Source organism: Mucor mucedo (genome assembly GCF_025094135.1).
Source record: "Mucor mucedo strain NRRL 3635 chromosome Unknown EV154scaffold_10, whole genome shotgun sequence".
In the NCBI taxonomy this organism is placed as follows: domain Eukaryota; kingdom Fungi; phylum Mucoromycota; class Mucoromycetes; order Mucorales; family Mucoraceae; genus Mucor; species Mucor mucedo.
The window spans coordinates 436,857-462,885 of NW_026252294.1; the positions used below are offsets into that span (position 1 = coordinate 436,857).

General features: G+C 37.6%; 12 protein-coding genes across 12 annotated transcripts; 8 read left to right on the top strand and 4 right to left on the bottom strand.

The window, feature by feature from the left end:
- Positions 1 to 3,065: 3,065 nt before the first annotated feature.
- EV154DRAFT_9288 (acyltransferase ChoActase/COT/CPT) lies at positions 3,066 to 5,262 on the top strand. Its single transcript, XM_051607843.1, has 4 exons — positions 3,066 to 3,361; positions 3,416 to 3,608; positions 3,660 to 3,896; positions 3,961 to 5,262. The coding sequence occupies exons 1-4, from the start codon at positions 3,106 to 3,108 to the stop codon at positions 5,213 to 5,215; spliced, it is 1,941 nt and encodes a 646-aa protein (XP_051462016.1). The 5' UTR covers positions 3,066 to 3,105; the 3' UTR covers positions 5,216 to 5,262.
- Positions 5,263 to 7,066, bottom strand: EV154DRAFT_573426 (uncharacterized protein; the record flags this gene model as incomplete). Its single annotated transcript, XM_051606389.1, has 4 exons — positions 5,263 to 6,325; positions 6,393 to 6,630; positions 6,689 to 6,930; positions 6,982 to 7,066. 4 exons carry the CDS (start codon positions 7,064 to 7,066, stop codon positions 5,310 to 5,312), a joined length of 1,581 nt encoding a protein of 526 aa, XP_051462017.1. The 3' UTR covers positions 5,263 to 5,309.
- A 193-nt stretch (positions 7,067 to 7,259) lies between these two features.
- On the top strand, positions 7,260 to 8,812 carry EV154DRAFT_413065 (uncharacterized protein; the record flags this gene model as incomplete). The annotated part of the gene is made up of 6 exons (XM_051595545.1): positions 7,260 to 7,533; positions 7,600 to 7,817; positions 7,869 to 7,924; positions 8,026 to 8,182; positions 8,248 to 8,330; positions 8,440 to 8,812. 6 exons carry the CDS (start codon positions 7,260 to 7,262, stop codon positions 8,810 to 8,812), a joined length of 1,161 nt encoding a protein of 386 aa, XP_051462018.1.
- On the top strand, positions 8,768 to 10,184 carry EV154DRAFT_9365 (uncharacterized protein). Its single transcript, XM_051607848.1, has 2 exons — positions 8,768 to 9,000; positions 9,091 to 10,184. Exons 1-2 carry the CDS (start codon positions 8,954 to 8,956, stop codon positions 10,031 to 10,033), a joined length of 990 nt encoding a protein of 329 aa, XP_051462019.1. The 5' UTR covers positions 8,768 to 8,953; the 3' UTR covers positions 10,034 to 10,184.
- On the bottom strand, positions 10,112 to 11,624 carry EV154DRAFT_477399 (uncharacterized protein; the record flags this gene model as incomplete). The annotated part of the gene is made up of 4 exons (XM_051598100.1): positions 10,112 to 10,281; positions 10,358 to 10,643; positions 10,708 to 10,862; positions 10,940 to 11,624. 4 exons carry the CDS (start codon positions 11,622 to 11,624, stop codon positions 10,112 to 10,114), a joined length of 1,296 nt encoding a protein of 431 aa, XP_051462020.1.
- Positions 11,625 to 12,173: 549 nt separating this feature from the next.
- On the top strand, positions 12,174 to 12,395 carry EV154DRAFT_413115 (uncharacterized protein; the record flags this gene model as incomplete). Its single annotated transcript, XM_051595547.1, has 1 exon — positions 12,174 to 12,395. A coding segment is annotated over one exon (222 nt), but the record flags the coding sequence as incomplete, so codon positions are not given.
- Positions 12,396 to 14,397: 2,002 nt separating this feature from the next.
- EV154DRAFT_495444 (uncharacterized protein) lies at positions 14,398 to 15,832 on the bottom strand. The gene is made up of 4 exons (XM_051600039.1): positions 15,553 to 15,832; positions 15,280 to 15,484; positions 15,141 to 15,220; positions 14,398 to 15,066 (listed from the first exon to the last, which is right to left on the bottom strand). The coding sequence occupies exons 1-4, from the start codon at positions 15,563 to 15,565 to the stop codon at positions 14,417 to 14,419; spliced, it is 948 nt and encodes a 315-aa protein (XP_051462022.1). The 5' UTR covers positions 15,566 to 15,832; the 3' UTR covers positions 14,398 to 14,416.
- A 552-nt stretch (positions 15,833 to 16,384) lies between these two features.
- EV154DRAFT_413263 (uncharacterized protein) lies at positions 16,385 to 17,084 on the top strand (the record flags this gene model as incomplete). Its single annotated transcript, XM_051595557.1, has 2 exons — positions 16,385 to 16,883; positions 16,957 to 17,084. 2 exons carry the CDS (start codon positions 16,385 to 16,387, stop codon positions 17,082 to 17,084), a joined length of 627 nt encoding a protein of 208 aa, XP_051462023.1.
- Positions 17,085 to 17,405: 321 nt separating this feature from the next.
- On the top strand, positions 17,406 to 18,168 carry EV154DRAFT_599200 (uncharacterized protein). The gene is made up of 2 exons (XM_051607097.1): positions 17,406 to 17,466; positions 17,527 to 18,168. Exons 1-2 carry the CDS (start codon positions 17,419 to 17,421, stop codon positions 17,851 to 17,853), a joined length of 375 nt encoding a protein of 124 aa, XP_051462024.1. The 5' UTR covers positions 17,406 to 17,418; the 3' UTR covers positions 17,854 to 18,168.
- A 1,067-nt stretch (positions 18,169 to 19,235) lies between these two features.
- Positions 19,236 to 21,064, top strand: EV154DRAFT_495450 (uncharacterized protein). Its single transcript, XM_051600040.1, has 4 exons — positions 19,236 to 19,598; positions 19,919 to 20,195; positions 20,255 to 20,805; positions 20,876 to 21,064. The coding sequence occupies exons 1-4, from the start codon at positions 19,291 to 19,293 to the stop codon at positions 20,919 to 20,921; spliced, it is 1,182 nt and encodes a 393-aa protein (XP_051462025.1). The 5' UTR covers positions 19,236 to 19,290; the 3' UTR covers positions 20,922 to 21,064.
- Positions 21,065 to 21,136: 72 nt separating this feature from the next.
- Positions 21,137 to 21,468, bottom strand: EV154DRAFT_495454 (uncharacterized protein; the record flags this gene model as incomplete). Its single annotated transcript, XM_051600041.1, has 1 exon — positions 21,137 to 21,468. One exon carries the CDS (start codon positions 21,466 to 21,468, stop codon positions 21,232 to 21,234), a length of 237 nt encoding a protein of 78 aa, XP_051462026.1. The 3' UTR covers positions 21,137 to 21,231.
- A 1,652-nt stretch (positions 21,469 to 23,120) lies between these two features.
- EV154DRAFT_495459 (uncharacterized protein) lies at positions 23,121 to 26,029 on the top strand. Its single transcript, XM_051600042.1, has 7 exons — positions 23,121 to 23,495; positions 23,570 to 23,620; positions 23,692 to 23,740; positions 23,806 to 24,947; positions 25,002 to 25,358; positions 25,451 to 25,768; positions 25,839 to 26,029. Exons 1-7 carry the CDS (start codon positions 23,202 to 23,204, stop codon positions 25,974 to 25,976), a joined length of 2,349 nt encoding a protein of 782 aa, XP_051462027.1. The 5' UTR covers positions 23,121 to 23,201; the 3' UTR covers positions 25,977 to 26,029.

Here is a 26,029-nt window from a genome sequence, read left to right on the forward strand (position 1 = left end):
TTGTTGTAAGCTTAAGCAAGAGCCACCACCACCACCACAAACTCAAGAGCCACTACCACCAACCCAGGAGCCCTTAACGCTTCAGACCCAGGAGTTTTTACCACCATGAACCCAAGAGCCCGTACCACCACAAACCCAGGAGCCTTTACCACCATGAACCCAAGAGTCCTTACCAGCACCAACCCAAGAGCTACCATCATCACCTAATCAAGAGCTACCATCACCACCTAACCAAGGGTTATTATCACCACCAAACCAAGAGCTACCATCATCACCTAACCAAGAGCTACCATCACCACCAAACCAAGAGCTACCATGGGATGATTTGTTAAGTATTTAGAGAAGTAGTAGAGTCGAGAAAACTGTTGTAGTGTACGTCCAGCACCAAGATGTCTAGTCGTTGGATTGGAATGTAAGAACTCAAATGTGTCAAGCCATAGTGACTATGGTAACACCGGCCGGGTATGAAAGAAGAGGATATCAGACTCGTCAGAGAAGAGCAAGGGTAACGGAGTAGACGCACAAAAGATCTTGACAAACGGAGTCACTGGCTTGAGCAGCCGCGAGGTCGAAAGTTTAGATAAACTGCAAATAATATCTTGACTAGAAGATGGTTAAGAGTCAACCGGGTAGCAACTCAACGCATGTCAATGGAGCTTACATAGCGACCTATCGAACACGTAACCGTTAGTGGATAGTGAAGCAGGAGTAGATGGAGAAGACGAGTCGATGCCATGAACTTGCTTAGGCTTCCATTGGTTACGACCAGAGTTATTGATACTAGAGTGAGGACGACCAGAGTTGTTACGGCGATTGTTACTTTGGAATCGGCATTTCTTGGTTAAATGCCCAGTAGTATTACAATGACCACAAATAGGTTGACCATCCTCAGTCCACCGGCGCATTGGGTCTTGATCTTTTCCCTGGTTGGTACAGCGTTGGTGTTGGATGGCATCGATATTTATAGGAGTGGGTTCCAAAGGGCCAGCTTAAGGAGGAGCGGTAAGATGTGGAGTTCCAAGAAATGTTCGTTACCAAGATATTATGAAGTCCCTTAAAGCACTATAAATATGACAAAAAGCGAGATTGTATTTCTTTATCTTTCATATGAATCATACATTACATATACTAGCTCTTGGTTTGGTGGTGATAAGAACTCTTGGTTAGGTGATGATGGTAGCTCTTGGGTTGGTGCTGGTAAGGACTCTTGGGTTCATGGGGGTAAAGGCTCCTGGGTTTGTGGTGGTAAGGGCTCTTGGGTTCATGGTGGTAAAAACGCCTGGGTCTGAAGCTTTAAGGGCTCCTGGGTTGGTGGTAGTGGCTCTTGATTTTGTGGTGGTGGTGGTGGCTCTTGCTTAAGCTTACAACAACACAAAGAAGCGTTGCACAAGATATTGTGAAGTCCCTTAAAGCACTATGAATATGACATAAAGCGAAATTGTATTTCTTTATCCTTCATATGAATCATACGTTACATATGCTACAGTACTACCATTGCATAGGGTAGGTCGTACCGTGATTGTTTTACAGGTTCTGCAAATGTACTGCTTTTGAACAGCGTTAACTCATCCTAATAAATTGCATTCAATTACATTTAAATATGACATGACGTTTATAGCAGGTGCTAAGAGCATTACATTTAGAGCATCTCTTGATTTTTTTTTATAAAATAAAACCCGCAAATTAATTAAATTATTAATAAATCATCAGTTAATTTATGTCACTAATTAAATTTGATATAGGGCACCTATAAATGTTGTTGCTACTACATCAAAAGAAACTATGCAGCTGTCATTATGTATGTGTAACTTGCTAGTGGTACGCTAGATAATACAGTCAGAGGTGGTGAATTGACAGATAAATTTATACATTCATCAAGAGGAACTGAAGACAGCTACGATGTTTCTATCGGACACCTACCATCTCACATCCAAAACTTAAATAAATCACCCTTGTAACCACTGTAATAGTTTTGTCGAATTTGACAGGTTTTAAAAAAAACGATAATTTAAGCAGTGAAATGGATTGGTCCATTTTACAGCTTAAAAAAAGCGAAAAAATTAAGCACTGAAATGGCCTCACTTTTTTGGGCAATTAAACCTTCTAAGAGGGTAAAATGACGATTTTCAATTTATAACGAATATAAACACCTTCATGGGATGTTAAGGATTTTTTAGACTACTTCTGTATTCCTCAAATATTAAATATAACCTTCGTAACATAACAAGACTTATTCAATCCGAGTATTAAATATGAAGTTGTTGAATAAAAACAAAATAATTGATAACTAGGTAAGCTTTGACGTCAAACTTACAGGACCGGTATTGTTAGTATAAAATTTAAGACAATTAAGAGGTATGATTTTAAGTATCGCAAGCGAAAAACTTGACGACAGCTGTACAGTCTTTATGATAGTTTTTTTTTTTTGTTTACATGGGTATACATAAAGAGCAACGACTGTTGTTTTACCCCGAATCTCTGCATGAAAGATGAAAAAAAAATTGTATTATCACATGTGTCGTACGTTTAATGGATATGAGCACCGAATTTAAGTATTTGATATATTCTAACGATTGCAAAATAGAAAAAATCTTTACTAGACACTAGAGCATGGTGTTTCTTTTATTTGGCTTATAGTTTGATAAACAAACTTTTTTTTTTATTCTTTTGGTATTAGTTATATGAACTAGGCTATTTACTTTAACAGTTCAACTACTGTACAAACATTAAGGGCCTATACCGAGGTAACGGCCAGCGCAGACTTGGCAAGTATGATTGGCTCATATATTGATGTACATATTGTTTTTAAGTTGGGTTTGTTTATGAGGATCGCTGACCAAACATTGACCTACATCAATAAGACTTGTAAGACTTAATGCACTTATTTTCAATTTTCCCAGGCTCGCGGGAATGGATATTTAAACGCAGATGAGGTAACGCCGTGGGTGAAAAATCGTTTTTGCATACTGAATTTCACATGTGAGCAATCAAAAATGCAAAAAGTATTTCTAATAAATTATTGCCCTGAATTGTATAAATTTTTATTTTTATTTTTTTCTTTTTCTTATTTATTTCCCTTCTTCTTTTATACATATATAAAAAAAAATGCCGTCTTCACCAGCTACATTTAGTTTACAACATACTTTACCAAAGTTACCAGTCCCTTCTTTGGAAGAATCTTGTGCACTTTACTTGAAATCGCTTATCCCACTTCAAACAAAAGAGGAACATGAAAAGACAAGATCTATCGTTGCAGACTTTTTAGCAAGCGATTTATCAAAGTCACTTCAACAACGTTTAGTGGATATTGATCATGCGTCGCCTACAAATTGGCTGGAAGACAATTTTTGGTTAAAGAAAGGTAAAAACTAATCCCCGCTTCCTTTGTTTTGATTATGTGTTAATTATGCGTCAGCTTATTTGGAATGGCGTGAGCCTTTGATGGTCAATAGTAACTGGTATATCCTTGGTCAAGTGGATGCCGGTCACCCCAAACAACTGATTGCTAACAACGGTGTTCAACCCAAAGGTCTCTTTTCTCAGTTCCAAGTTCAAAGAGCAGCTCATATGATTCGTCGCGGTTTGGAGTACAAGGAAATTATCGACAGGTAAGTGTTTCTTTACTACTCGTGTTTATTCTGTAACTCATTCCGTATCAGAGAGGAGTTGCCTGTAGATATGATGCGTGGAAATAAGGCCTTGTGTATGTGGCAATACAGTCGTATTTTTTCGGTGACGCGTGTTCCCCTTCATCACTGTGATACGCTTGTTCAAGCCAATGCAAAGGAGATCCGCCATATTGCAGTTCTTTTACGTGATCAAGTCTATACATTGAATGTCTACAAGGAGGTTGAAAAGAATGTCTGGATCTTACTCACAACTGAAGAGATTGAAAAGTAGGTAGCACAACCACAAAAGGGAAAAGAAAATCCCCGTTCCTGACAAAATTAAAAATATTAGTGCCCTTTTGACATTAATTGGACATGTCGAAAAACTTTCTGAAGCCAATGTCCCATTGTCAGTTTTAACCTCATGGCAACGTGATAATTGGGCCGTAGCTCGCAACCATTTGTTAGCAATGGAACCAACCTTACACCGTAGTAACTTGGACAAGATTGAGACGGCATTGTTTGCAGTAGCTCTCGATGATTACTCTAATGGTATCGATAATGCGTCATGGACTAAAACCATGTTTTGTGGCCACCAAGGTTTAGGTAACGGTCATAACCGTTGGTTTGATAAATCTTTCACGTTGGTAGTCGAGAACAACGGTATGTGTGGATTTTCTGGAGAACATTCACCTGTGGATGCCTTGACCGTCAGTTACATTTTTGATTACATGTTACAAGTCCCCACACCTGGTGAAAAGTCACATGCATTCATCCACCCTTCTTCGCATGTCACCCATCATGATCAAGTCGTGTTTGAACATTTGAAATTCAAAACCGACGCCAAGTTAAATCACTTTATTGCGGAAGCACAAATCACTGCTGACGCCACTGCAGCACTTTCAGATTCAAATGTACTCGTATTCAAAGATTATGGTACGAATTGGATTAAAAAGACAGGCCGTGTCCCTCCCGATGCGTTCTATCAAATGGTACTTCAATTAGCTTACTACCGTATTCATCAAACCGTTACCCCCACATATGAAACTGCTGCTACCCGCAAATACCTTCGCGGACGTACAGAAACAATCCGTACACTCAGTGTAGACAGTAAGGCATTGGTCGAAGGATTTGATAATGATCAGCTTGGGGATGCCGAAAAATATCAGCTATTAGTGAAGGCCACCTCCGCACATCGTGAATACACTGCTATTGCCAGTGATGGACACGGTTGTGATCGTCATTTGTTGGTGCTTCGTTTACTAAACGCTGATCATCAAGTCTTAACAGACCAAGGCGAGCTTGTACAGGTGCCGATGCACCCTATTTTTACAGACCCTATTCATGGGCAATCCCAAGTATGGAGACTTAGTACCTCTGGACTTCATGCCGGTATTCGTTTGATGGGAACAGGATTTGGTACAGTGTATCCTGACGGTTACGGTATTAATTACATGGCAGCACCTACTCTTGTCAAATTTGGTATTGAAAGTAAGAATGTGCCTGAGACAGTGTCCACCGAAAAGTTGATGGAAGTGATGCAAGGTGTACTTTTGGATTTAAAGAGTCTTTGTGAAAGAGTGAACGGAAATGTTTCCAAGTTATAGAGAGAAGGAAAAAACAGTGAGGGTATGGGTTTTATTAGATTCACTAGTTATTAAAAATATACATTAAAATGAATGTGGGAGGAGGAGGGATATGTTACAATGCGGATTTCTTTAATAGCTTTTTTTCTTTCCTCTCTTTACGCTTGACGATGGCCAATAAATCATCATCATCGTCCGAATCATCGGAAGAAGAGGGGGTGTCTTGCTGAATGTAAGGGGAATGAAAGGTTTCTGGTTCTTGTTGTTCATGAATGGGTGATGTTAATGGGATGAAATGATTAGGCAGTGGTTCTAGTATATGTGTTGGTACATCGTTGGCCAATTGCACAGGACTTTGATTTTGGTTGATATATCTTGACCTTCTGTTATGATGATTGGGGTATGATGAATCAGAGTAATAAGACGGTAATCTATCAGGAGAAGATAGGGTCGTACTTTGTGATGTATTTCGAGTCAAGTTATTTTGGTGGTTGTACTCCCATGATCGCGTGGATTTAAACGAGTTGAATGATCTATCTGATGCTTTAGAGTCAGATCTACCGACGGATGATATATTTCCATTTGAATATCTGTGTTGATTATTAGTGATAGTTGAAGTTGAGCTGTTATTTGTATGCCAGGAAGGTAATATACTTGAATTTGTACGAGAACCATCCATTGAGCTCGTGCCAATGGATTCTACGTCTTCGTCTTCTCCATCTGTTAATACAGAATCCTCAATATCATGTGCAAATGCATCGTCATCATCCTCGATCGGTACTGCAGCACGAGGCCAAGTGCCTACCACAATAGGTAAATCCAGATTATATGTATTTCTCTCACCAAAGGACACAGACACTCGTATTTTATAATGAAAACGTATCATTTTATCCTTGTACCGAATGGAAGGTGGAGTAGATGTTGGTATTGATATCTGACAAATGATAGATTGTGAGTAATTAGGCGCTTTTATATCGACGGGATACGGGGTAGTTTTCAGTTTAGTTTCTTTGAATACGGTGTGCTTGGTTGTTCGGATTTCGACAGTTCGAACAAGTTCTACTGTAACACCATCCTTACGTATAAATGATGTAAAATAATCCACAGTAACTTTAAGCGGAACAATGTCACCTTTTTTATTGGAATTCGGGGTTAGTATGCAAATGAAAATTACTGTCTTTTTTTTTTTAATTGTTACCTCTTGTGAAACCAAGGCGAGGCATAGATGCCTTCACCGTGCATTTTTGATTATATTTTGCGTTCGGAAGCATGATATCGATGTATTTTTCTTGAGGTATTTTAAATTGAGGTTTTTCAATATCAATATATTCTAATAAGGAAACAACATATTCGACTTTAGGACAAAGTGATTCGGGTAGCATTGGCCTGTCGAGTAAAGCATGAATGGTGTATCGAATGTGTCCTTTTTTACCAAACTTGAAATATTGAAGACCGTTAAGATATGAGTTCATAATAAGAATTAGCACAGCTTACCTCCATAGAACTAGGTAAATTCAAGTTTTTGGGTACAACGAATTGAAAGGGAAAGGCATATTCTTTTGCCTCGAGTGTTGTTTGTTTAGGATTTGGGCTTGTTGGACAGGCAGACAAGATAATGGTGTCTTGAAACAAGGTAGTTGTCTCCTTTTCTTTCAAATGAATGTGCACTTGACCAGAGAATTTAAGCTGGATCAGGTTGACTTTAATGACACTTTTAGGGTGTATAATGACAAGACCTACTTTGCATGAGTTGATTGATTTATAGTAGGGAAACAATCTTGGTTTACCTTTGATAGTTTCACCAGGAAAATAAAACTTTTCTTCGTCAAGACGAATGTCTATTATTTTACTTGTCAAATGTCGTGTCAGCATGCGTGTTTATATCGTTTAAATAAGAAAGGGTTAAAGAAGAAAATAGTTTTCGCTCTTTCTTTTTTCATTTTAGTACATTTTTGGCTCTTGTGACTCTTGACCAATACTATTTCTTTTCTCTCCCTTTTTTTTTTCTTTTTCTTTTTTTCTTCTTCTTTATATCTTTTTTTTTTCTCTCTCTCTCTTTACCAGCATGACTTTGCAATTCTTTCATAAGACCGAAGTCAAGAAAAAGAAGGAAAGCCAGAGCACGAAAGCCTTCAATTATCCCACACTTTCTTCCTTAATACATAAAACAACACCCATGGAACCAGAGGTGGAGACATTAGAACCAGAAGAAATAGATGAAAACTTTTTTTATAGGCACATTGTAACTCATTTTCATTCACTCTATTGTGACTCTGCCATCATTTGTATACCTCACTCAAGGTCTATTGAAGGCCTTGTTTTGACAAAGGATATCATTGGTAAATAAGCCAGCGAGCTTTTTTTTTTTGTTCTTTTTTCATGCATAATTAAAACCCTTATTATAGAGACGCATTGCTTTCAACCGTCTCCTTATTTTTGTCTACAATTCATGGCAACCAAGCAAAAGCATAAAATAATTGCACTGGATAATCCGATCATCACAACCATTGTAGGTTTTAAAGAGGAGCGGACTGTACATATCATGGCAGAAGAAGCTGTGTACCTGAGAAACAAAAAGATTAGATTATTATCCATAGATAGATTACTGGAAGGTGAACCACCTGTAAGTTATCATCAATCATCCTATCCTGATGGGTGACTAATGTTCTTACAGAAATACCACAGTCATAAACATGCAATTACTATTCCACCTGTTCGTAACTCTAGAACGTAAGTCATCTGTCTGTCTGTCTGTCTGTGTGTGCGTGCGTGCGTGTGCGCGCGCGTGTCTGTGTGAAATCATGAAACTTGTTAATCTCCCTATTTTGTAGTGATCTGGAATTTTTAAACATGTTTCCTGAGAATTTAGAAGCCTTACACGAATTACAAATTGCTGTTCATGAGTTTACAGATTCCTATGTTTACATCAAAGGATATAACAGATGCACAGTCGAAAGAATTCAACACATGTACATGAAGACATACAGAGTAACCATTGCTATCAATTTAATTTTTTTGGTTCTTGTATCCATTTTCTAATATTTTCTTTTTAGACGATACTACAAAGAAACAAACTACTACAAGACTCTTGTCGTACACCTTCCGAACACGATCAATTTTTAGAACTAGTTGAAAAGTAATGTAGTGTGTAGTATTTATTTATTTCATTACAATTGTAAGAAAGACATGTTTTCAAAGAAAGACTTACCCTTTTATTATTTTAATCAAAAACAAAAAAAATTTAGTGTCGTGATGAGTTTTCTGCATAAAAAAATTTGGATTCAGTCATTACAATCACTATTATCTTCCCAGGACAATTATCTAGACACCGTCTGTTATACATATTCCAATGTCACGCTCTCTCAATATTCACTCCGATATCCTATTTCAGAAATGAACTTTTCTTGCTTTAGAACTGCCATCAATAATTTCAAGCGTCTTGATTCTGATAACAGTACTTTCATCTCCACAAAACATCAACAATTAGCTTTCACTCCGCTGGAGAAATTAAACGTATTGAAGACAACCTTGGATCTCATCTCATCTGCAGTGTGTGATTACATACAGGATTTCGGCAATGGGATCAGCGGTGAGTCTCATCTTTTTTTTTTTTTTTAAAAAAAAAAATCATATGAGAAAAAACTCAACATCTTCCTCTCTTGAATAGATACTTCCGTTACAGCAGATGAGTTGATTCCTTTGCTTGCTTCCGTTATTGTACAAAGTAATGTACCGAGACTCGCCAGTTTGATTTATTACATGCAGTATTACAGATTAGCTCGAATGGTAGAAGGATCTGTTTATAGGTAAAAAAAAAAAAAAAAAAAAAAAAGGGTTGCACAACTCATGCATCTGAACTCATCTGTTTTTTTTTTTTTTTTTTTTTTTTTGTCTAGTTTTGTCGTGACCACCATGAAATCAGCTTGTGAATTCTTAAAAGACGATCCACTTTCACTTAACGATGCGAGTTCTGTCAGTTCAAGTATTTCTGCCGGCTCTTTATCCACCATCAACCTATCACCCGAAAGATCCAGATCGGTTTCTTTTAGTTCTGCCGCCAGTAAATTCGGTAAACCCAATAGCGCACCGCCGCAGCATCATGTGAATACTGCTCGCTTTTCACTCAATCATCGTAAATCACAAAGTGCAGATCTTTACGGTCTGACAGACCTCAACTCACCTCTGGAACAAGAAGTGCTAGATGTGGATATCGAAGGAGAAAGTACATATAGCCATGGTGTAAGTAGAAGAAACTCAGCCATTGTTCGACCGCTGATTGTATTACCCAATCGACATGAAGAAAATCGAAGGAGCCTAGATATCCCCAATGATTGGCTGTTACCGGATCATACGACCATCAGTAGTAGTAGTAGTAGCAGTAGTAGTAGTCATACTAACCGATACAAAAATAGCAAAACACCATCCCGTAACCTTGGTTTATCCAAACCCATGGTAACCACCACATTCCCGTCCATATCCAATTCAACCCCTTTACCTGTCGACGTTTTACCTCACCCTATTGATTCACCTATCCCATCTTCTGCATTAACAAATTCAGTGATTGATATACCCAAACTAGGTCGATCCCTTAGTACATCTACTGTCAAGAAGAAACTCTCTCAACCACCCAAAGTCATTAATATCCGTGATCGTATTTCCTTTGACGGTGTGCGACGACCTGCATCCATCTGTATTGATACACGTTCACTTCATAGTATTGAGGATGGTGGTGAGGAATCAGAGGAATTGATGGGTGACTTCTTACGGGGTCTAAGTAAATTAGATGGGAATGTTGTGGGAGAAAGAACAGGTTCCATAAAAACTTTTAGGCGTCTTTAAAAAAAAAAAAAATTACCACCCCCTTTCCCTCTCCCCCTTTTATTAAATTTTTTTTTTTTTTTATATATGTATATTTCTTTATAAGCTTTGAATTTGACTCAGTTTGGCCTTGGCTTCCTCTTCGGAAACAGGAAGATAATAAAGATGAGGAAGTGTCTTGGTTTTGCAAAACAAGTCTTCTAATGTACGCTCTTTAGGTGGTCGTACGATCTCCACTTGTCTAGAAGGAGCAATCACAGGTTCAGCAGCTAACGCAAACATGGTTAGCTTCTCTCATACCATCCCTCTCATCATTTCCGTGCTATATATATATATCTTTCTTACCTTGTGCCAATTGTTTTGCGATTTGGCCTATGCCAATGGAACGAGGTTTTCTCGTATTCTCATTGGTAGAGGAAGCGGGCAAACTTTGGCCTGATTTCACCTTCTCCACTGTAGCCTCCCAATCCACACGAATACGTCTTTCTGCAGCTGACTGTTCAAACTCGATCAATTCGTCCACTTGTTCGGGGCTTAATCCACCTACGCTCAATACTTTACCTGTGTCTTTAGGGAATACAATACCGTTTACATGCTCATACGCTGCCTTTGCCTCTTCTACTGTTTCGTACTGTATATAGATAATCAATAAACCGACTTTCCCCCTTTTTTTTGACATACAAAGAGATACTTACAGTCACATAACAATGTGTCTTGATCGAATCCATCCAGAAACGCTTAACAGTGCCGTAGCTTCCAAAAAGCTCTTGAACGGATCGAATGATTAAAGGACGAACAAATCCCTTTACGTATAAAGCTGAGCTATCAAAAGAGACCTTTGGGCGTTTTTCTAATCATGATTTTATCAGTACTTGTGAAAACAATAAATCATCTCTCTCTTTCTTTCTTTTTTCTCTTTCTATTTACCTTGTGTGTTGTCAGGCTCAATCGAACGTCTTCGCTTTGCGTTCTTATCAGTATCCATACTTTCCTTGGGTGACTCGGTTACTGGTTTTGCTTCGACAACAGGTGCTTTGGCATTAGGTGTTTCAACAGTAGTTGTTTGAGCAACGGGTGCTTCGACAGTAGCTGTTTGAGTAACAGGTGCTTCGGCAATGGTTGTTTGAGCTACGGGTGCTTCGACAGTGGCTGTTTGAGGAACAGGTGTGGCGCTAGCAGCGGGTAATTCAATAAGTGTCTCGGTCTTCTCGACTGTTGACTCTATCTTTTCGGCAATGGGAGATTGGGTTTCCTCTTCCACTTTCTCTTCGATAGAGGTCGATTCAATGACTGGTAAAGCGCTATTTTCTTGCACGATGGATTCCGTCACATTAGAGACCACTGTTTCAGTCTTTTGGACAACAGATGTATCTTCCTGTTGAGCAATGACTTCCGCCAAGGGCGCTTCTGATGTTTCGAGCACTGGTTGTGACTCTTCCACGGCTGGTACTATGGTTTGAACCTCCTCTGTTGTCTCTTGGTCGGGCTTTTCTAACGCTGCTTGTAAACGCTCAATTAATTCATCTTTCTTGCCTTTGGTTGATAAGTTGCGGTCACTGAGTTCGGCACGTAAATCGACTACTTTTAAGGAGGAAAGATCAGCTGGCAACATGTTGTAAGGTAAAATAGAGAAAAAAAAGAAACCAGTTCTAACAGGAAAAAAAAAACAAAACAAAAAAAAATAAGTGAACGCGTTACATTTTAAAAGGGAGTCACGCCCGCTTTGAGCTGGGTTTTCCATACCACAAAGTCTGTTTAATAAGTATCATTTACGAACATCCCGGTTGTTATTTAAAGGATGTTTAATTGACTGGGTATTTGATTCTGAAATGCATTATTTGACAGAATTGTCTAGGAGGCCTAGATTTTGCTTGTTCTGCTCGAGCGTATTCATAAAAGGGCATGCATGAAAAATCGGTTCTCAACCTCACTTGTGACTGTATGAACAGAAAGCTTGATACGTTTCAGGAACAGACTTCAAAACCATTTTTTTTTAAAAAAAAAAAAAAAAAAAAAAAAAAAAACTCTTTCTATGAATCTGCCAGCAGAGTCTATTCTTTATATCATGCGCAATCTTTTACGCGAAAAATATCAGCAATTATTCGCTAAGTGCAATAAAAAATTATGGAATATTGCAATGATGCCTTGTTAAAAACCATTCACCTTAAAGAACAGAATTAGTGCTCTCACAATTCGTCGATTTGTGCACTTTGTAATCAAAAACAGGTTTTATGAGTCAGAGCTCATTAAACCTGTAGTAACTTTTGTCATAAACTTAAAAGACATCACTTTCGAAGAAAGGAAGAATTTCTCAATAAAGTTTATTCGATACTTTATGCCTATGAAAAGAAATTGTTCCACTGATAGCATACAACACATTTGAATTGATTAAGGAAGACTCAGAAGACAAGTACATAACAGTTAAATACAAATCAACCGGCCTAGAGGAGACGGTGAAAACCCCTGAAGAAATTCGAATACAAGTGGAAATCTTCAAAAGTGCTGAAAAAAGTAAACTACTTTGCTAAAGCGAAGTAGACTATTATAATGAAGGATCAAATACAGCCACACAAAAGTTGATCTTTTCAAAGAAGACATCTAGTCATCTTTTTTTTTTTTTTCTTAAGTAAGTAAAATAAAGTATATTCTCTTTTTTTATATAGTATACGGTAAAGAATAAGACATCAAAAGCAATATTTTATTTGCAAGAAAAAGTAACACAAGTCTTCAAACTTGTCCTGGTTCTCAAAGCATTCTTTGAATGCTTTGATGAACAGAGCTAACCGGCAAAAGTTTATCTAGGTCCTAAATAAGAATAAAACGTCTTCGAGTACAAGAGAACCTGATTCGCAGCCAAACTGTTGTCCTTGCTTACAATACATAACAAAAAATCTCATCAGGACAGATGCCCCTTCCCTTTTAAAAAGATACATAGTCTGAGTACACTTGAATGGCTTGCATCGATTTCATACCATCTACGTATAATCATGTATCTATAAAGTTCATATATATCCCAGAATTATGTACTTTGGCATGTATTATCCAAGATATCTACGCCGTTACTTGTATTTGACCAGTTACACACCAACTTTTAAGAACTACCACTAGATAATTTTTGAGGTAGTTAAGGACCGATTTTTTCCAGTAAAGTTATTTCATGGGCTACTAGTAGCATGCCTGCCATTTATACAGAGCAATTAAGAACATGTATATGAAGTAAAAATATCACAGCTAGCCGTTTACAGTAAATAAAAAACACAGAAGCTAGATATAGTAGCTGAAGAAACATTCTACTCTTTTCGGAAACTTGTCTTGAGACTGTTTCAAATAACATCCTTAGAACGGGGGGGGGAGGAGGAGGATGCAAGCAGAGGTATTCATTTTGTCATAAAGACGTTTCAGTTCTTGTCAGCACTCAATCACGCCAAAAAAAAAAAGTCAGGAATTTATTTCGTCACACCGCATAACCGCCCTGTAGTTACTAGCCCAAAAGGATTGTTATTCGAAACAAGCAGTGTATTTTTATGTTTGGGTCGAAACAAAATGTGGTATCGAGTGACATTGTCATTACTTTTTGATTACTTTAAAATGAAACAATAACACTAAATCATTATTGTTTAGCGACTTGAATATAATTCAACGTTACTGTGGGGGTGGGGGTTACTTAAATTAAGGAAATTACGTATCAGACAATGCAGGAAAAATCATGTCATCAGGTACTCTTTGCCAACTTGATCGAGGCAAGAAGCAGATTTTAGAGGAAATATGAAAAGAGAGATCTTTTATGTATGTATATGAAGTACTGTTAAAGATAAAGAATAGCTTACCAATAAAACAGCAGAGGAGGGAATCTTGTATTTCCTACCTAAATTACGCCGTGCTTTTGGATCTCTCGGATTCATTCTTCGGTTCGGCAATAAGAAAGACAATGAAAACTTATTGTGTGGTTTATCTCAGCTGCATAACGAGCATAAATATTTTCAATCGCTCCTCTTTCCCCTTCCACAGCCAAACATGATCAATCATTACAAGAAATATCAGTTTCATTGTAATCAGCCAAAGGTTTTCATTAAAGGGTCTGTACTGCATTCCCTTTGTGAAATTTAATATTGTGCTTTCTCTCCTTAATTACTCCCTTGGTATTGGACAAGTAAAAAAAAAGAAGGGGCATATCCTCCTCAAGTGTGATATCACCCATCATCACCACTAAGATATGTCGTTTGTGATGAAACGAACTGCATGATAATACGCCATTACGTGTGATATGCAAAAAGAAACGTCATTTTGCATAAGTCAAAAGTCAAAAAGAATGAAAAAAAAAGAGAGATAAGGGGGTGAAGGGTGGGTGGTTTTTGAAGGCAGTAAAAAAAATGTATTATACAGTAAAAAAAAAAAAAAAAAAGTTTAGGCCTTATATCCACCAGGCACAGGAGCACGAGGTGCATCAATGGCTGGGATCAAATCCTTCATTTGAGAGGCAATATGTAACTGACTTTCTCTATCTAAAGCAGCACGAATAGCAAGATATTTACGACAAAAGATATTAGCAGTGTCTGTCTCTGTCTTATCTGAATGACCTTCCAAGACAAGACCACCGGATTCGGCTACGATCACCATACCGGCAGCGACATCCCATTCCCAACAGCCTACTTCCCAGTAGACGTCAACCACACCTTTAGCAACATTACACAAGTTCAAGGCAGCAGAACCCGTAGTACGAATACTATGGGATTCAGCAGCAAAAGGATGGTGTTCGTCTTTTTTACGAAGCATGTCATGAATAGCAGCAATTTTGGCATCGATGACTAACTTGGAGCGATCGGAACCAGCCTCGGTGGCGATTAAACAATGAGACAAGTCAGTCAAGGGTTGAGGAGGGTTGAATAGAGGTAACTTGATTGTGTTGTTCAAGTAAGCACCTTGTCCTTTGGCAGCTGAGTAAAGTTCGTTCAGGAGAGGGTTAAAGACAACACCAATAGTGGGTATCTTGTTGAGTGTGAATCCAATAGAAACAGCGACGAAAGGATATCCATGAATAAAGTTGGTGGTACCGTCTAAATAGATTATATAAGCAATCTTTTTTTTTTTTTTTTTTTTAGCGTGTTATTTTCTTTTTTTATGTAGGTACCGATGGGGTCCACAATCCATGTAGGTTCTTGAGTAAACTCTGTCTTTTCTCCACTGGCAAAAGTCTCTTCTCCAATAAACCTTATAAGAAAAAGAAGTTTGAGTTTTGTATAAAATGATTTTTCACTTAGTTTTCTTACTTGTGGCTAGGGTATGTTTTGAAAAGTCGTGCCTTGATGAATTCTTCCACAGCTTTATCAGTTTCAGTGACAAGATCAGTAGGGTTTTCTTTTTTCAATTCAATGTTAGAGCCTGAACCAGCCATACGAGAATCCACTGCAGCTTTGATGATGGCACCAGCATCTTGAGCTAATTGGATAGCAAATTGGAGATACTCTTCTATTTCTAAATCAAAGATTTTATTGTTTATATTTTTTTCCATGCAAATTTAAGGTTATTGCGGTCAAATTTACCTTGTTGGGACATTTAGTTGGAGATATATGAAAAAGAAGGGGGTGAAATACCAAGAGAAAAAAACAAGAGACCCATATAAAACTATATTTCAGTGACCGCATCCTCAGTGTGGGTCTATTCAGCCACAAACAGAGTCCGCTTTACATGAAATGGAGTTGCGTGTATACGAGTTGCTCTTAAACAAGTCCAAGATATATACTTGCCCAAAAAAAAAAAGAATCAATTATCGTTAGATTATATTGTATTTGTAAAGGGGGTCAACAATTTATTAAAACCCAAGGAACCGATGTTGAAAAAGAAGATGAAAAAATCAAGGAGATTGAAAAGAAAGTATTTAAATTGATAGGTTATTATTAGAGTGTGTAACCTAAACCTTTTTCTTTTTATGGAAGGGAGGAGTAAAAATAAACGATAAAATTTTTTGTCTTTTTTTTTTTTTCTGTTCCTTTCTCTCTTCTTTATCTTTTTTTTTTCTTTCTTGTATAATGCGTCTTACTGCGTTATTCTTAGTTGGACTTTGCCTCCTATCAAGTGCTGGTAAGTTTATTATTTTGCAGTAGTGAATATGTATGAAAATACTAATATAAATATAATAGTTGCTCAAGGTTAGATATAAACAGGAATACAATGAATAGATAAAGAAAGAAAAAAAAAAACTAACATAGAATGTTAGAACCCGCACAGCCCGCTTCATCTAATCCAGTGGCTTCGCAGCCCGTCAATCAACCTGCCAGTAGTAGTCAACCAGCACCAGCAGCAACACCTGCCGTCTCCAATATACCCCAACAGAGTCAACAAGTCAGCGGAAGTCAACCTGTTGGCAGCCCAGTGATGAGTGGAAGTGTTCCCATCGTAACCGGGATCATTGCAACCGCACTTCCAACAGCTAGCGGAGCTCAAAATAATTCTGTTGCTGCCTTACCCACATCTGGCGTGTACGGCAACTCTGTCTATCCCGCCAATGCCGTGTTTGTGACACCTACAGCCAGTAAATCTGTTTCACCCCTTTACCGTATTGATAATAAAGAAAATGTGACATTTGCCTGGTCTTACTCCAATTTATTGGTAAGACCTGCTTCATTAACCATGGCCGCTGTTGCTCCTAACGGTGTAACTTATACCATCGGCACCATGGCTGGTGATGCTACCACTGCTGTTTGGCAGATGAAGGATGTGCCTGCTGCTTCTCCTCTCATGATGGGTATGTACAAGGTTCAATTATATGATCAACGCGGTGTGAGTGCCACTCCTCAGCCAGGTTGGTTAGCTCCTGCTACTACTTTAACTATTGCCTTTTATTCTGCTGAATCATACCAGCCCGTAACCGGAAGTAAGACTGTTTTATTACTTTTTTCTTGTGTCAACTGATTTCTAATTTATTCTTTATTTTTTTATTTGTGTAGGCGGATATTGTCCCACATGTTTTTATAATGCAGGTAAAAGAGTGTCAGAAAGTTTGGGCCCTATTATGATGGCTCTAGGTGTTGCATGCATTACTTCTTCCATGATCATTTATGGACTTTTGTACTAAAGAAAAAAAAATGTAATAAAGTTAAAATAGAAACACATAAAATATTGGAATTCTGGCCAAAAGGGATTTTGTGTGTGTGTGTGTGTGTGTGTGTGTTTACCAGGTGATTAGAGATGATAATCCCGCATTAAAAAGTTAGAATAATAAATGTTTGGTATTCAACCAATAGAGTCTGTGTCCTTCCCACGCCGCGTTACAAACAACCCCCTCCTTCCCCCCCCCCCCTTTTCTTTGTCCCTAATGTGACTAGAAAAAAAAAAAGTATTTAATTTATATTTAAACAAAACTCGTTTTTCTTTCTCTTGTATTCTTCTTTACTTTCTTTTGTTGGATAATGGATCTTAGCATTTGTCTTTATTGTGAAAAGCACTTGATTGAAGAGGTAAAATGCTAGATGAAAATACTTATAGAAAAAGAAAAGTTATGCTAACAGTTGAAGTAGAATATCTCTTTCTGCTCTACTTCATGCGAGACAAATGAAGCCTCAAAACCCAATTATTATCCTTCACGACTACTAAGTTCTCGACCTACGAGTTGTGCATCGTATGAAATTGCATATCATCGACGTCTTTCGTTTTCATCCACATTTTATCATCAACCATTGTCTTCATCCTCATCTTCCCTTTCGTCCATTTCCTTGGACGCTGTACCAAAGCAACAACTGTCATCTTCATATCTATTAACAAACTCATCCATTCTATTGCATCAACGCATTGCAGACCCAAAAAATTATCATCAAAATGTATATTCTACCTTCTTTTTCAACTAGTTACAAAATCAACAACAACAACAACAACAAAAAAATCCCTTCTTTCCCCCCAACCCCCCCACTCCCTATTATAAGCCCTCTTTTTAATTGCAAAATACAAAAAAAAAAAAATACCATATACATAAAAAAGAAAAAAAAATGTACATAAAAACATAAAAAATCGGCTCACATATCGGTCTCTCCTCGTCATTTGACATTAAAATAGAATCTTCATCTAGTTGCATGGTTTGAAACCTGTTGTATTAAAGACCTTTTTGTACAACAATGAAAAGCTTATAATAATAAAAAAAAAAACTCTTTTCCTTCTACAAAAAAGACCTTCCCCTACAGCCCCCCCCCCCTTCTTTTTATTATTATAGATTCTGGGCGTTGTTAAAAAGCCTACACGTGCTTCTATAGACTCTTTCTTCTGGATATTGGCTTTAACCTCTCCCCTCCGCCAATCAATGCATGAAGGACAGTCACTCATCATTTGCCGAATGTGTTAATGCAAAAATGTGTGCTAGATAAAACGGAGATCCAACCCTATGGCTATAATTAAACACACACAGAGGCTCTTTGTAACAGCACGTTTTTTTTTTTTGCAGCTAATTTGTTATAGAAATACAGTTTTGTGCACTATAAAGTTCGCTCGTATTGAGTTTCTACTTGTATATAGGCTTATTAATTAACGCCATAGTCTTCATTGGATATTAGACTCCCTTAGAAGAACTAAATGGGGGGGGGGTTATAAACCTCATGTAGCGCCTTTGCTTTTTGACGTGGTGATCTTGTACAAAAGAGAAAATCTATGTTGATGTATTCTACAATGTACCTGTACACAGCAATGCGCAACTATTCTTTGTTCATAATTCAAACAATCAATTATATCACTCTTCTCGAGAAAACTAGCACCCTCATCACCTTCTTTATGGTTAAAAAGACAAAAAAAAAAATCTTGTTCTCGCTTACAGAATAAACTTTTATGTTGAAATTTTGGTTAGTTCTGTAGTGAATAAGAGCTTGGAATACGGCTAGATTTAGTAAAGGTCAACTTAATAGAGGATTTCTGCTTCATTTGATGTAACAATATTCGTATTTTTGTGTGTACCGTACTAAATATTCCATTGAAGAGAAAACATAACAAATTTCAACATTGTGCTCGTGAATATTACAGTACCTTTTCTTTTAAAATATAGTGTTTTCGGTTACATTTGAGAAGATTATAGATAATTGATTATTTCTAAGAACTCCCAATCAGTATTTTAAAATAAGGGACGCAAAGGATGTAATTGGTTAAAAGTAAACGCATGAAATAAAGATCGGCGATTGAATTTTGAAGAGTACGTCATCAAAAAAAAATGTGTCCATTGAATAATGAGAGATTTCTTTTTTCTGTTTCCGTTTTGTTTCGTTTTAAACAGAAAATAAAACCAAAAAAAAAAAAAAATAACCTTAATGTTGGAAGACGATGAACTTGATTTTGAAGACTTTGGAGATTTGGAAGAATATGAAGGGCAAGGGCTAACGACAGAAGAGCTTGAAAAGCAGTTGGCTCTTGAGTTTGAAGAACCGGGAGAAAAGGATGTTGTCGTCGAACTGGATGAAGGTGAAATCGTAGAAGATCCTACTCAAAAGGCACAACCTGAGCCTAAAAAGCCGGTAGAAACACATGCTGTAAAACCAAAGCAACATTATAACCACAATCCTTATCAACAAAATTATTACAACCACCCTCAATACACTCCAGACATGATGCCAATGAAGTAGGTTCAAGTATAAATTTTTTTTTTTTTCTTTATCCTTCTGCCCTTTCTTTTTTTTTTTTTTTTTTTTTTTATTCTACGCGCTTTGCCAATAGACACACGAACAAAAGGAGAAAGAGAGAATAGTAAAAAAGAAAAGCATATATAAACGAGAGAGAGAGAAAAAAAATGTATATAAAAAAAAAAAAGAAAGAAAGAAAGCAAAAAAAAAAAAACGAAAAGAAAAGAAAATACACAGTCTTTGGACTATAAGAAAAAAAAAAAAGATAGCAGACAAAACTAATCGTTTCATGGGCCAAAAAACCAACCTTATATATTAGTAATATGTTTCCTTATCCTCAATACTCCAATCGTATCTATGTCAATCCAAAGTTTAACGGTGGAAACAATCAACACATGCTCCAACAGCAGCAGCAACTCGCTCAACAGCGTCAATTTATGGAAATGGAAGCCAAACGCATGACTTTATTACAGCATCAACAACAACTTTTGCTTCACAAGTCTCGTCAAGAACAACGTGCTGCCGAACTGGACCAGAAACGTAAAGAGACGGCTGAAATGATGAAAAAGAGAAGAGAGACAAAGTCTGAACCCATGGTAAGGATTACCTTTTTCCTGTAATGATTTCCCCATACTCAATATATTAACTATTGTAGGCTGGTGATAAACGCAAAGAAAGCAACTCTCCTGAACCTGATCATGAACATAAACGTATCCCAAGGCAATCTCCTGCTGGAGGTATAGCCATCAAGGGAGCTGCAGCTGCCAGAGCAAATCAATCCACAGCATCTTCATCGTCTTTATCACCCAGAAATGTTCCCTATACACCTCCCCATCATCATCATCAGCAACAACACCAACAACAGAAACAACAACAACAACAACAACAACAACAGCATCACCACAGACCCGAGAATGGTATCCGAAGCAGAATTGGTCAATCAGATATCACTAGTCGTCTTGGTGGTCAACAAGACAAACACTCGGCCGCATCCATCACCGAGAACTCCCACTTTGTCCCAATAGTTACTGGTGGCAAATCCAACACATTAACCGTCAACGGCTTCAAGACAGAGATTAAAGAGGGAGAGATTAGAGATATGGCCAAGGATGCAAAGGATATCAAGATCGATACGGATACCAAAACTGCTACACTTGTTTTCCCTACAGTTGAAGCTGCAGTCACTTTCAGAAGAAAATACAACAGGTATATATATTTTTTGTTTTTTAAGCATTTAACATGATCTCATGTCTAAACTTTTTTCCTGTATTTATAGACATCAAATGGGTGAATCTCGTATTAATATCGTCTTTAAGAAATAAATTACAATCACCACCCACACACTCATATAAAACAAATACATCACAAAAAAAATAAAAATAAATATCTAGTCATTGTAAATAAAAAGAGTGAGAGTGAGAAGATCACTCTGTTAATTTATACAAGTGCTACTCGTAATTAAAAACTGCTCTTAGAAGGGGGAGATCTAAAAAAAAAAAAGTCCTCCCCTTTTTACTCTTTCTCTTTTTTTTTTTTTTTTTTTTTTTTGTGTCATGTCCATTATTATCACTACCCCTCAAGAATTTGAGCAATTTTACAACCACTTGGACGCTCACCAAACGGTTGGCATAGTTACCATTTACACGCCTTTAGAACAAGCACAATTAGACGAATTAAAGACGAAATTACCAAATACCACCATCTCTTACCATGAACCCGACGATGAGGAAGAAGAAGAGGAACACGGCGATTGCGCTTGTCACAGAAATGACAGATATGAATAAATGCTTGCATGCTTATACATAAACACACTAATACCATTTTAAATATGCAATAATAAAAAAGAAAACACCTGTTCATACTTGTCATAAGATGTGTCAAATAAGATAGACCAATCAAGTACGCTTAAATTTACGAAATCTTTTTTTTTTTTCTATCTACTGTCACAGGAACAAAAAAAAAAAAATTATTAACAAGTAAAATCAACATACGTTAAGAGACCATGTTTAATTACACGAGGATTTGCTCTTCGTCTATGAGGGCGCGGGTTATCAGCCATTTAAAACGTTTCGAGACTTTTACGTTCACAGGCTGGGTAGCACTGACTTGTTCTAAATTCATCAATTAAGTAACTACACCCTTTTACCAGCTTTTTAAAGCAACCGACAGAGTAGAAGGCCCCGGATAGGCTCATGAAATCTTGTATTAGGAGCAGACCAGTTGCCCATGATATAAACAACCTCGACGCCAAACTGTTCATCCAGTTTTGCAATCCGCCATTTGATACCGTAAGCACTGTATTGGTTCTTTTCCCCACGATTAAAAAAAAAAAAAAAGGAATGATGTATGACTAGCATGACAAGGGATTTGTGTTTCACTAAATACCTATTCCTTGTTCGGCACCGAATGATCTTTTAGCATAAGGTGCTTACATAATCACGACTGACACTTTAGTAGATATTACCCATTTGCGGTCTTTCTTTTTAAAGCATCCGTAATGATCTGTAAGAGCCCCCCCCCCCCTTTTTTTTTTCAGCTAAATTTAAAAAGAGCTTGTCAAGTCTGATAAAGGATTGGGAAATTACATATTTGACATTAGTTAATCTGTTGCCCTTCCTTATTGGATAAACCATTTAAATGTTCAAATTAGCCTATGTTTATAGTCAAACCACCACCCCTCGTGAGCCTTTACTCAATGAACATCATTGGTTATGATGTAAAAAAAAAAAGAAAACAAATAAAAACGGTACCTGTTTATAGTTGTTACATACGTAAAGTGAGTAAGCATGTTTCCCACCCCTCCAGGGATAAAATAAGAACTGGCCTTTTATTTTATATATATATATATATATAAATGTATAGTGTAGGCTTGATTTATAAAACTCGTTTAACAAGTATCAAAGCTATTCAACATATCACTGTTTAAATAGTGATAGATTGTCTGAGGTGGGAGATATTTATGATGATAGTTAACAAACAGGTAAATCACAAACAAACAATATGTAACAAAAATTGAATTAAAAAAAAAGAAACCATAGAATGCCCTGAATCAATTGTCCGAGAAAGTGTAAATATGAGCTTACTTTGACTCTAAAAGTTTTCCTACTCCTGATGGATGGGGGGGGGATTAACCAGTACAGTCTTAAAACATGGGAGCGTGTCACACAAACAAGGGATTTTCTTTATGCGCTAGGATTAGGTAAGATACTCCCTATTTTCATGTATGGAAAAATAGGTAAACATGTAGTTTAGCACAAGCAAAGAAATATATACATATAATAAAAAGGTTCTTGGGAATAGTAGTTCCTTTCCCCCCCTTTTTTTAGCTAAAGGGCTTAGATGTGCGTGTATTTGAGGTTAAGCAAACTACTTCCGGAAGTGTCCACCGGATAGATGTTGCCATAAACAAGTATGGCTCCGTTTATTCATGCTCTCTCTCTGTCTCTCTTTCTCATTGTATTATATAATTGGCCCGAGTATAAATATTTGTTTCAAGATAAGAAGGGGTTCCTGTGGCAAAGAAAAAAAAAAAAAAAAAAAAAAAGAAAACCTTTTTTTTTTTTTGCTTTTTTTCTCTCACTCATTTGTATAAATTCTTTTCCATGTCTGACGTTCATGCACCATTACTAGGAAAAAGAAGATTAGAAGATGAAAGTTCTAGTAGTCAACAAGAAGAAGACGAATCAGCCGACTACGGTGGAGTGTATCGCTACCCAGCCTACCTTCAACCAGGTCATTTCACATCGCTAGAGAAGCTCATGTTTTTCTCTAGTTCGATTTTATTGATCCTCCTGTTTATATTGGCTGGATTATATGCAAGAAGCAGTCAACAAGATAATCATTCGCCTTCTTTGCCTACTTTTTTACCCACTCCCAAAAACCACACCAAAAAACCCGTACATGCTTATATTTCTTCTTTTTTTTTTATTCATGAACCAATAGCACTCATCTTTATTTTTTTCTTCTGTAGGCTTCATGTTTAGAGCCAAATTGCATCATCACTGCATCACAGATATTACAGGTAATACAAAAAAAAAAAGGGGGGGGGGTTCGGAAGTGCTTATCGAAAACTAAAACAACATCAAATTACAGGATGTAGATCAAGAGCTAAATCCGTGTGATGATTTTTATGCATATACGTGTAAGTTACTCGTTACTAAAATATGATATCCAGTGTCTATATGCTAAATCTATATTATACTTCAGGTGATCGATGGCAATCCAGCCATTTGATACCCGACGTAAAATCCAGAGTGGACATTCTTTCCGGCATGACCGAAACCATCCGTCACCGCCTGGACCAAATCCTGAGCCGTGATTATGTAGACACCTACCGCTCAAATTTACCCGACCCCAACGCCATTCTGGATCGCCAACTGTTTACCAAAGTACAAGATTTTCATCGTTCCTGCATGGACCAAGACAGGATTGAAAAGAAGAGCATTTTACCCTTATATCCCCTTTTTCGTGCTATTCGCCAATTCATCCCACTCTCCAACGAAGTCGCACACGGTGGCCTCAATGATGCGATTCAATATTTAGGCAGTCGGAATATATGGCCCTTATTTCAAATGGTCGCCGAACCCGATATTATTGTAAATCCAACGAAACCTTCGCTTTCGGTCGGACATGGACAGGTCGGCTTGCCTAGCCGTGAGGCTTATGATGATCCCGACACTTTAAAGACCTACATGCAGGTCGTCACTAATATCCTGGATATCATCTTTAAGCTCGACACCGAGAATGAATTCGGCTGGAAATCATGGAGCACCATTGCCACCGCACGTCGCATTGTTGAATTCGAAAAGAAAATAGTCCAGGCCTTGGCTGACACACACCAGCCTGAAAGATGGTCGATGCATGAATTGCAAACACGCGTGCCTCAAATCTATTGGCATCGCTTTATTGATAGGTTAACCGAACCACCCACACATGTATTGATTCCACATGCCGACTTTATCGAAAACTTGAGTGGCGATGTACTGAGTAATACCAATCCTCGTACCTTGCAAATGTATTTTATCTGGAGAACCATCTGGAAATATTTAGATGTGCTTGGTGAGGAGTTTGCAGCTCCCAAACGAAGATTGGATGCTAAATTAAATGGGATTGAACCAAGAGCCACACCCGAGCGCTGGGAGACCTGTATTGATATTCTCGATAAAAGTGCCATGGGTGTGCTTTTAGGAAGATACTTTGTTACAGATCGACATCATGACACTGTGAAAGCAAAAGCACAGGTGGAGGACCTGGCTAGAACAGTGGTACAGATCATTGAAGACCGTGTATCCCATCTGAGTTGGATTAGCCCTCAAGACCAACTCACACGTGATCATATCTTGAGCAAGGTAAAATGAATCACATACAACAGAAAAAAGGTATTAAAAAAGTTTTTTGTTTAGTTGAAAACGATGGAGTTTCAGGTGGGATTTTCTACTTCAAGGCCAGATATTCGATCTGTGATTTCACTGTCCGAATATTTCAGTGATGTGACGATGGATCCGGAGGATTTCTTCGAAAATATGATGAAATCCAACCGCCACCAAGTGAAACAGCAAATCTGGGGAATTCTGCAACAACCGACCATCGATAAAAACGCATGGAAAGTAAATGCGCAAAGTGTACAAGTGTCGTACAATAAGGAATTGAATAAGGTGATGATACCCGGTGGATTGCTCCAACGTCCTTTGATTGACGCTTCAACTCCCGCCTATTTTTATTATGGAACCATTGGTTGGATGATTGGTCACGAAGTCATGGTAAGTGCATTAATTCAAATTCAACCAATCCAATTGGCAGTCGGCTGACACCACGTGCTCTTTTCCCCCACCCCCTCACCAAACACACACAGCATGCCTTTGACCGTGTAGGAAGGCAGTACAATAGTCAAGGGATTTTTGGCTCTTGGTGGGATAAAGACGCACTAGATAATCTAGACTCCCAGAATCAATGTCTCGTGTCACAGTACAATCGTTATGGGCTGGATGGTCAAGGCATGTTGGATAATAACTTTGCTGATAATGCTGCATTAGCTATTGCTGAGACGCTTTGGGTGAACAAGACAGACAAAATGATGATTTTACCAGGATTAAATGATTGGAATAAACATCAGTTGGCTTACATTCAATTTGCCCGAATGAAATGTAGCAAGAGTACAAAAGAACATCAGGTAAAAAAGAGAGAGAGAGAGAAAAAAAAGAAAGAGATGTATTGTATTTTAACAACTGTGTCTTGTGTAGCAATTAATCAAGGACTATGCACCTGACCGATATCGAGTGAATGGTCCTCTGATGAACTCACAACATTTTACAGACACATTTCATTGTAAAGTGGGATCATTTATGAACCCAGAGATAAAAAAGTGTCAAGTATGGTAAATAAATATATATGTATATATATATATAATAAAAAAAAACTCTTTTCTTCTTTT

Bases quoted from the DNA above. Each gene is read 5' to 3' on its own strand.
- EV154DRAFT_9288 (XM_051607843.1), top strand. From the start codon at position 3,106: ATGCCGTCTTCACCAGCTACATTTAGTTTACAACATACTTTACCAAAG. The intron at 3,362-3,415 runs GTAAAAACTAAT...ATTATGCGTCAG, and splicing joins CAATTTTTGGTTAAAGAAAG to CTTATTTGGAATGGCGTGAG. The intron at 3,609-3,659 runs GTAAGTGTTTCT...ATTCCGTATCAG, and splicing joins TACAAGGAAATTATCGACAG to AGAGGAGTTGCCTGTAGATA.
- EV154DRAFT_9365 (XM_051607848.1), top strand. From the start codon at position 8,954: ATGCAGTATTACAGATTAGCTCGAATGGTAGAAGGATCTGTTTATAG. The intron at 9,001-9,090 runs GTAAAAAAAAAA...TTTTTTGTCTAG, and splicing joins GTAGAAGGATCTGTTTATAG to TTTTGTCGTGACCACCATGA.
- EV154DRAFT_495444 (XM_051600039.1), bottom strand. The intron at 15,221-15,279 runs GTAAGAAAACTA...TTTTCTTATAAG, and splicing joins AAAACATACCCTAGCCACAA to GTTTATTGGAGAAGAGACTT. The intron at 15,067-15,140 runs GTACCTACATAA...TAATCTATTTAG, and splicing joins ATGGATTGTGGACCCCATCG to ACGGTACCACCAACTTTATT.
- EV154DRAFT_599200 (XM_051607097.1), top strand. From the start codon at position 17,419: ATGGATCTTAGCATTTGTCTTTATTGTGAAAAGCACTTGATTGAAGAG. The intron at 17,467-17,526 runs GTAAAATGCTAG...CAGTTGAAGTAG, and splicing joins AAAAGCACTTGATTGAAGAG to AATATCTCTTTCTGCTCTAC.
- EV154DRAFT_495450 (XM_051600040.1), top strand. From the start codon at position 19,291: ATGTTGGAAGACGATGAACTTGATTTTGAAGACTTTGGAGATTTGGAA. The intron at 19,599-19,918 runs GTAGGTTCAAGT...CTTATATATTAG, and splicing joins CCAGACATGATGCCAATGAA to TAATATGTTTCCTTATCCTC. The intron at 20,806-20,875 runs GTATATATATTT...CTGTATTTATAG, and splicing joins TTCAGAAGAAAATACAACAG to ACATCAAATGGGTGAATCTC.
- EV154DRAFT_495459 (XM_051600042.1), top strand. From the start codon at position 23,202: ATGTCTGACGTTCATGCACCATTACTAGGAAAAAGAAGATTAGAAGAT. The intron at 23,496-23,569 runs GTACATGCTTAT...TTTCTTCTGTAG, and splicing joins AAAACCACACCAAAAAACCC to GCTTCATGTTTAGAGCCAAA. The intron at 25,359-25,450 runs GTAAGTGCATTA...AAACACACACAG, and splicing joins TGATTGGTCACGAAGTCATG to CATGCCTTTGACCGTGTAGG.